The sequence below is a fragment of the Babylonia areolata genome, chromosome 24 (genome assembly GCF_041734735.1).
Source record: "Babylonia areolata isolate BAREFJ2019XMU chromosome 24, ASM4173473v1, whole genome shotgun sequence".
Lineage (NCBI taxonomy): Eukaryota > Metazoa > Mollusca > Gastropoda > Neogastropoda > Buccinidae > Babylonia > Babylonia areolata.
This window is the reverse complement of record NC_134899.1, coordinates 50,116,051-50,124,969: the sequence shown is the minus strand read 5'-3', so window position 1 is coordinate 50,124,969 and position 8,919 is coordinate 50,116,051. Positions and strand designations below refer to the sequence as shown.

The 8,919-nt window shown below is 42.3% G+C and overlaps 1 protein-coding gene across 1 annotated transcript; it reads left to right on the top strand.

Annotated features, from left to right (window-relative positions):
- The first annotated feature begins 251 nt into the window (after positions 1-251).
- LOC143298666 (uncharacterized) lies at positions 252-7,753 on the top strand. Its single transcript, XM_076611550.1, has 7 exons — positions 252-276; positions 645-763; positions 2,988-3,179; positions 3,390-3,487; positions 5,427-5,526; positions 6,630-6,796; positions 7,720-7,753. The coding sequence occupies exons 1-7, from the start codon at positions 252-254 to the stop codon at positions 7,751-7,753; spliced, it is 735 nt and encodes a 244-aa protein (XP_076467665.1).
- The last annotated feature ends 1,166 nt before the right edge of the window (positions 7,754-8,919 follow it).

The following is an 8,919-nucleotide window of genomic DNA, read 5'->3' as shown; positions in this document are numbered from 1 at the left end:
AACACATATTGGCAACTAATTAGTAATATCACTTCAAGTGGAAAGACGTTAAACTGACGACAACATATTGGCATTTTGTGATGCGTGCTTAGAATGGGGGTGGGGTGGTGGTAGGAGTTTAGGAAAGACCAAGATCACTCGCCTGCTAGATGTACGAACACCAACAAAAAAATCTACGTAATATGGTACAATATAAGGCCTACATTATGCTACAACGGCTGCTGATGACTCAAACGAAATATATTCGTAGCATGGATAAAAAGCAGTTTGGAAATTGTAGGTGACAGTGAGATCTCTGCTGTTTAACTCACTCAGTACGGCCAGTCCTCTCTTCTCCTCTACACAGACCACTCGGATGTCCAGTGGGTGTCTGAATGACCCAACCTTTAGCTTCCGTCGTCAGAATTGTGGTACACATGTATTCTTTGTCAACATTCACCTCTTCAGTATAAGAGCCTTCTGCTTGCAATATTTTGATGATGGTAATTGGGGTGAAACGCTGTTAACGTCGCCTTTTTCGCCGTTCGTATGGAGAGAGTTAAATAAACGGTCTTCAGAGGGGTGGGATCTATCTATCTATCTATCTATCTATGTATGTATATCCTTTCCGTTATTGTTTCATTGTTGTTGAATTCCATTTTCAGTCTACTACTGCGGGGGCACCTTGGCGGAGTTCATCTACAAAAGCGGAGAGCAGCTGGATGTGCATCATTTTAGACTGTTGGCTGCAGAAATGACAATCGCCATTGGCTTTATACATAGGGTGAGTCGAGTTGTTATCGTGTAAAAACAACAATAAATACACAGTACTGTTGTTTGTTTGTTTGTTTGTTTTTTAACGAACACACACAGACACAGACACACACACACACACACACACAACAACAACAACAACAACGAAACGAACAAAAGAAAGGCACTGTCACCTGCGTCAATATATGAATAAAAACGTAGCAATTGTTCTATTCCAAGTTAGTGCGTTACTTTTACATTTCGTTGCTGTGTCCGTCACATCGTCTATACTATGATTTACCAATAGAAAACAGTGTTAACTCTCTCCTTTCACACGGTACACAACTTCCAAGTAAGTGCTGCTTACGCTACCGATTCAGCTAGCACACAGGTAAATAAAAGGTACATTGGAACAAACCCAGACACTTCCTCAAAAATAGAAACGCCGTGTTTGTCCTTATACAGATCATTTGACACGCGCACACAGCAGCAAGGACAGACGTAATGAGCAAACACAAACTAGCTTTTTAATCCTGAACAAGCTATACAGAATGTACGGACAATGCAGACAATACTGTGCTAGCTGAATCGGTTGCGTTATCAGCATTGACTTTGAAGTTGTGTATCTTGTGAATGGGGAGAGAGTTACCACTCTTTACGATTTGTAAACTGTTTTCATGGCCTCATAGACTATTGATTTCAACTATTGATTTCAAGTGTGTATACCATGTGTTGATGTGTCCCTCACATTGTGTTGATGTGTCCCTCACATTGTGTGTTGATGTGTCCCTCACATGATGTGTTGATGTGTCCCTCACATTGTGTGTTGATGTGTCCCTCACATTGTGTTGATGTGTCCCTCACATTGTGTGTTGCTGTGTCCCTCACATGATGTGTTGATGTGTCCCTCACATTGTGTGTTGATGTGTCCCTCACATTGTGTTGATGTGTCCCTCACATGATGTGTTGATGTGTCCCTCACATGATGTGTTGATGTGTCCCTCACATGATGTGTTGATGTGTCCCTCACATGATGTGTTGTTGTGTCCCTCACATTGTGTGTTGATGTGTCCCTCACATTGTGTGTTGATGTGTCCCTCACATGATGTGTTGATGTGTCCCTCACATTGTGCTGTGTCCCTCACATGATGTGTTGATGTGTCCCTCACATGATGTGTTGATGTGTTCCTCACATGATGTGTTGATGTGTCCCTCACATGATGTGTTGATGTGTCCCTCACATTGTGTGTTGATGTGTCCCTCACATTGTGCTGTGTCCCTCACATGATGTGTTGATGTGTCCCTCACATGATGTGTTGATGTGTCCCTCACATTGTGCTGTGTCCCTCACATGATGTGTTGATGTGTCCCTCACATGATGTGTTGTTGTGTCCCTCACATTGTGTGTTGATGTGTCCCTCACATGATGTGTTGATGTGTCCCTCACATGATGTGTTGATGTGTCCCTCACAGTGTGTTGATGTGTCCCTCACATGATGTGTTGATGTGTCCCTCACATGGTGTGTTGATGTGTCCCTCACATGATGTGTTGATGTGTCCCTCACATGACGTGTTGATGTGTCCCTCACATGATGTGTTGATGTGTCCCTCACATTGTGTGTTGATGTGTCCCTCACATTGTGCTGTGTCCCTCACATGATGTGTTGATGTGTCCCTCACATGATGTGTTGATGTGTCCCTCACATGATGTGTTGATGTGTCCCTCACATGGTGTGTTGATGTGTCCCTCACATGGTGTGTTGATGTGTCCCTCACATTGTGTGTTGATGTGTCCCTCACATGATGTGTTGATGTGTCCCTCACATGGTGTGTTGATGTGTCCCTCACAATGTGTGTTGATGTGTCCCTCACATGATGTGTTGATGTGTCCCTCACATTGTGTGTTGATGTGTCCCTCACATGATGTGTTGATGTGTCCCTCACATGATGTGTTGATGTGTCCCTCACATGATGTGTTGATGTGTCCCTCACATTGTGTGTTGATGTGTCCCTCACATGATGTGTTGATGTGTCCTTCACATTGTGTGTTGTTGTGTCCCTCACATGATGTGTTGATGTGTCCCTCACATTGTGTTGATGTGTCCCTCACATTGTGTTGATGTGTCCCTCACATGATGTGTTGATGTGTCCCTCACATGATGTGTTGATGTGTCCCTCACATGATGTGTTGATGTGTCCCTCACATGATGTGTTGATGTGTCCCTCACATGATGTGTTGATGTGTATGCACACAGAGGGGGATCATCCACAGGGACATCAAGCCCAGTAACATAGCCCTGGACGACGAGGGTCATGTCCGCCTCCTGGACTTCGGGCTGGCCATCCGCAAGGGCCAGTCGCCGAGAGGGAATGTGCGAGCGGGAACTCCCGTCTACCAGCCACCCGAACTGTACAGTGACCGCGACGAACCGTGTTCGGCGAGCGAGGTAAAGGACGTTGCAAGTGGACGTAGGTTTGCGAATGGGTGTCTCTGTTGTTGGTGTTTTTTTGTTCTGTCCTTTTTTCTCCTGCATCAAATTATACCTCTTTTCTTTCCTTTTTTTTTCTCCTGCATCAAATTATACCTCTTTTCTTTCCTTTTTTCTTTTCTCCTGCATCAAATTATACCTCTTTTCTTTCCTTTTTTTCTCCTGCAGGAGATGGACTGGTGGGCAATGGGGATGACTCTGCTGGAAACACTGACCAGGAGAAACCCCTTGCTGCTGAAAAAGAAAACAAACCGCTTGGCTTATGAGTAAGTGTGTGTGTGTGTGTGTGTGTGTGTGTGTGTGTGTGTGTGTGTGTGTGTGTGTGAATCGCTTTACGGCCCTATTGACATGGGATGCACTTCAAACAGCAGTGTGCAGTATTAGTAAAACTACTGTAGATATCAAAATCCGATATTATTTATTATCAACAGTCAATTATTTTAAGAGTAATAGCAAACCCACCACTCTTTTAAAGAAAGGTGATGTGGAGAATGTTTAGATGGATTGGAAATACCCGAAAGATGTGTTGGATTTGGAATAATGAATGTTTAACATAATCGTATGCTTATATATTTCACTTTAAGCTGTCAACACATGATTACATTTTCTCCATGAACGACACCGGGTACTGCTTTTTTCTGCTTGAAATGTACTTTTGAAATTATAAAACCATCTATATTTCTCATTGCTTTCCATTTTACAGTGCCAGTTTTGTTTATTTGAAGCAGTAGGTCTATCTATGAATTCTGAAACAAATCCTTCTTCACTTCCAACTCCTTGACACATCAATCCATTTATTGTTGATGTCTTCTGTACTAGATACATCCAGTATTCCTTCCCTATCTCATGTTCATTACTAACATTTCATATGTTTTTTTGTTTTTTTTTACATAATCTCGATGTGGGTAGCCTTATCAATTTTAACCAGTATTTCATACATTTCACACATGCTTTAACATATAATGGGTATCTACCAATTTCTCCATATAATATAGTATTTAAAGCATGTAATGGAACATCTAAGAAACGTCTAATCGCAAAGTTATGCACATTTTCTAAATCTTCGTTATCAGAAAGTCCCAAAGTTTTGCGCCGTGTGTAACATTGCTTCTATTTGAGCATCCAAAAGTTTCCAAAATGTGTACGAATATATCGAACCAAATTTACGTAAACATCTTAATGTTTCTATAACTCCCTTCCTCCCCTTCCTACAGATTTCTGCTTCTGACCTTGTTAAACTCAGCTTAGTTGTAAAAAGCATACCGAGATATTGATTACCTACACTTCGTCAGTGCCATCGTGCCATGTTCCATGTCTAGATAGGTAGCCACCTTTCCTACACACAACTACATTTGTTTTCTCGAGATTAACTTTTAAGAGTAATCGATCTGCTTCTTGCTTTAGTATGTTTGGCTGATTTTGAAGTCCAATAGCCGTGTCAGACTAAAGAATAAATCATCTGCAAATAACATGAGAAACAATTCAACAGCACCTGGGATCATTTGAATCCCATGTCTTCCTTTTTTTTTTTTCTTTTTTTTTAATCTCCCAGCAAGTTCATTAATAAAGAACGAAAACATCACAGGGCTCAACAGACATCCTTGTTTTACGCCACGTGGGCAGTCAAAGACATCTGAATATACACACTTCTCACACACGCACGCTGAAGACCGAATCATACACACCAAGCGGCCATATAAAGCTTACCATCCACTCCTGTTTTACGTAATACATTCCATAAAGTATTTCGATTTCCAGAGTCAAAGGCCTGAAAGTCTACAAAAGCAACATACAATTATGTATTTTCTAAAAAAAAAAAAAAAAAATTATGCTTGAACTAATGCATGTAATGTGAAAATATGGTCTAGTGTGCTGTAACCTGATCGAGAGAGAGAAAGACAGAGAGAGAGAGAGAGAGAGAGAGAGAGAGAGAGAGATTTAAACGAGACACTAAACAATTAAAAGAACAGATAGAAAATTTTATTTTGAAAAAAAACAACAACCCCAAAACACACAACTTTTTAACGTTCAAAATGTTTAAGAAATATGATCAAATTAAGCTGGCACTGTTACATCTCTTTGACAACCCAGAACTGATGACACCCCCCCCCCCCCCCCACCCCCCTCTCTCTCCCAATCTGTCAGAGATTTCCAACAGTTCGACTTGGACCAGCACCTGACGCTGGCAGCTGAATGCACCGACAGCCTCAGAACCTTTCTACGGGGGCTTTTGGACTTGGACCCGGACAGCCGCCTCGGATCCCAGGGTTATGCCCAGTTGGCATGCCACGAGCTCTTCCAGGAGGTAAAAACAAACAAACAAACAAACAAAACAAAAAAACAAACCCTGCGGCTGTAAATTACTTGTTTCTGCTGAGGCTGTTCAAACACACACTCTTTACTTCTCCTTATCAGGCCCACAAGAAATTCTGAGGGTAATATTCAATGTGCACATACATGTTGTGTACTTAGGTACAGTGTCCGTGTGGAGAGGGAGAGGAGTGAGTGATAAAAGGAGATACATATATATATTTGTATTTCTTACTTGTCTCAACAGATTTCTCTGTGTGAAATTCGGGCTGCTCTCCCCAGGGAGAGCGCGTCGCTACACTGAGAGCGCCACCCTTTTTTTCTGTATTTTTTCATGCGTGCAGTTTTATTTTTTTATCCTGTTGAAGTGGATTTTTCTACTGAATTTCGCCAGGAACAACTCTTTTGTTGCTGTGGGTTCTTTTACGTGCGCTAAGTGCATGCTGCACACAGGACCTCGGTTTATCGTCTCATCCGAATGACTAGCGTCCAGACCACCACTCAAGGTCTAGTGGAGGGGGAGAAAATATTGGCGATTGAGCCATGATTCGAACCAGCGCGCTCAGCTTTTCTCGCTTCCTAGGCGGACGCGTTACCTCTAAGACCATCACTCCACTACACACACACACACACACACACACACAGAGAGAGAGAGAGAGAGAGAGAGAGAGAGAGAGTGTGTACCGTTCTTCTCTTTCAGTCAATATAATTTTGTGTGAAACCATCATGTATGTGTAATATATGTTGCATGGTGGTAAATTTTTGAACATGCCTGATTAAAAAGATGAGAAAAAAAAGAAAGAAAGAAAAAAACAACAGAAAGGAGAAAGATGATGATGGAAGGAGAGAAAAAAAAAACGGAAAAAAAGAAGAAAAAACAATCTTGTCTACTTTCGTGGGCTGCGTGACTGAATGCGTTTCCAACAGTCACCCGCATTTACGAGTTTTTGCTGTGGATTTGGAAATGTTTGTTCTGGACATGGAAAGATTATTTTGCAGTAATCCTCCTCCATACTCCAATAGGAGTGAAAGGATAATTAAAACTTGAAACTTGAAACGTGTGTGTGTGTGTGTGTGTGTGTGTGTGTGTGTGAGCAGAGCCCACTGGACTGGGAGTTGCTGATGTCCGGTCATCACGAGCCTCCCTTCCGCCCCCATGGCTACGTGACCTGTTCGTGCAGGCACTGGGGCGTGGAGGAAGAGGAGGAGGAGGAGGAGGATTGGGAGGAAGACCTGGCAGGCTATGGTCACCTCCAGGATCACCAGTAAGCATGCAGTCTTCGGCATCTGCTGTCTCTGTCTTACTCTTGTTCTTTTCTTTTCTTTATTATTTGTTGTTGTGGGGATTTTGAGTATCCCGCTTATTATCTTTGTTAGGCCATTCGGTATCATATCACAGCACACAGACTGTTGGGTACACAGCCATGAATACATCGTGTGTGTGTGTGTGTGTGTGTGTGTGTGTGTGTGTGTGTGTGTGTGTGAGAGAGAGAGAGAGTGTGTGAATAGAATAGAATAGAATAAAATAGATTTTATTGTCATGAAACCGTAAGGTTTAAAAGACACAAGTGCAATAGTAAATGAATGAACGAATGAAAAAACACACAATTAATCAATCAGTTAATGCAGTAAATTGCAGCAGCATTCATAAACACATTTTCCCAATCTTGTTTGTATATATTCATCATCTGTTAGCATTACCTGACTGGGAATATGTCATGTGTTATTCGAATTTTAAATATCCTTTAAAAATTGTTGCCTTAAGGTTTTATATTTAATACAATGATCAAGAAGATGGATTTCGTCTTCCAGGATGTTACACTTGTTGCACAATCTGTCTTCTTGTGGAATATTTAAATATCTACTTTTCTCAATCTTTAGGTCATGCGCGCTTATTCTGAGTTTCGTTAAAGCTTGTGTGTGTGTGTGTGTGTGTGTGTGTGTGTGTGTGTGTGTGTGTGTGCGTGTGTGTGTGAGAGAGAGAGAAAGTGTGTGAGTGTGCATGTGTGCGTGCGTGCGTGTGTGTTGTTGTTTTGGTTTTATTTTACCTTTTCCGTCATGACACAGTTTTCAAAGATAAGAATGCTTGGTGGTACACGTGGTGAAGAATTGGTTAAGTTCTTTTCTTCTTTTTTTTATGTCATTTACACAACTGATACGTGTTTATGTTGCGTTTGTGTGAACACAGAAGCGACATCGCTCGTCTGCTGCGAACGTGTTAGACAACCTCCAGTAGTCGGGGCCATCCTTGCTTCTACCCACTGGCGCACAACACATCCAAATCGAGAAAGCATGGTCGAGGGAAAGAAAGAACTATTGAACCAGTATGTGATCTTGTGAACAGTCAACTGACAGACAGAAACCAGAACTGTCAACCCAATCTGTGATAATGTGTATCGCCAGCTGACAGACAGTGGAAAAGTTTAACTCACTCAGTACGGCCAGTCCTCTCTTCTCCTCTACACAGACCCCTCGGATGTCCAGTGGGTGTCTCAATGACCCAAACCTTAGCTTCCGTCGTCAGAATTGTGGTATTCTTTGTCAACATTCACCTCTTAAGTATAAGAGCCTTCCGCTTGCAATATTTTGATGGTGGTAATTGGGGTGAAACGCTGTTAACGTCGTCTCTTTCGCCGTTCGTATGGAGAGAGTTAAAGGATTCCTATCGGTGCTCTTTTCATCAAACGCCACGGCCATTTGAACGCAAACTGTAATTACATGAACACATATAGGAACATAGCAGGAACTGTTTTGTCATGTAATGTCATAGGTAGTTTGCATTGTTTGATTGTATATCTGTGTTCGTGTGGGTATGTGTCTGTAGGTGCGTGTATGTATGTGTGAGTGTCGTTGCGTGAGTGCATGAGTAGTGTGTCTGGGTATGTATGTGTGAGTGTCATTGCGTGAGTGCATGAGTAGTGTGTCTGGGTATGTATGTGTGAGTGTCATTGCGTGAGTGCATGAGTAGTGTGTCTGGGTATGTATGTGTGAGTGTCATTGCGTGAGTGCATGAGTAGTGTGTCTGGGTATGTATGTGTGTGTGTCATTGCGTGAGTGCATGAGTAGTGTGTCTGGGTATGTATGTGTGAGTGTCATTGCGTGAGTGCATGAGTAGTGTGTCTGGGTATGTATGTGTGAGTGTCATTGCGTGAGTGCATGAGTAGTGTGTCTGGGTATGTATGTGTGAGTGTCATTGCGTGAGTGCATGAGTAGTGTGTCTGGGTATGTATGTGTGAGTGTCGTTGCGTGAGTGCATGAGTAGTGTGTCTGGGTATGTATGTGTGAGTGTCGTTGCGTGAGTGCATGAGTAGTGTGTCTGGGTATGTATGTGTGAGTGTCATTGTGTGAGTGCATGAGTAGTGTGTCTGGGTATGTATGTGTGAGTGTC

Coding starts and splice junctions, on each gene's coding strand:
- LOC143298666 (XM_076611550.1), top strand. CDS start 252: ATGGATAAAAAGCAGTTTGGAAATT. Junction 764..2,987: donor CCATTGGCTTTATACATAGG/GTGAGTCGAGTT, acceptor GTATGCACACAG/AGGGGGATCATCCACAGGGA. Junction 5,527..6,629: donor GCCACGAGCTCTTCCAGGAG/GTAAAAACAAAC, acceptor GTGTGTGAGCAG/AGCCCACTGGACTGGGAGTT.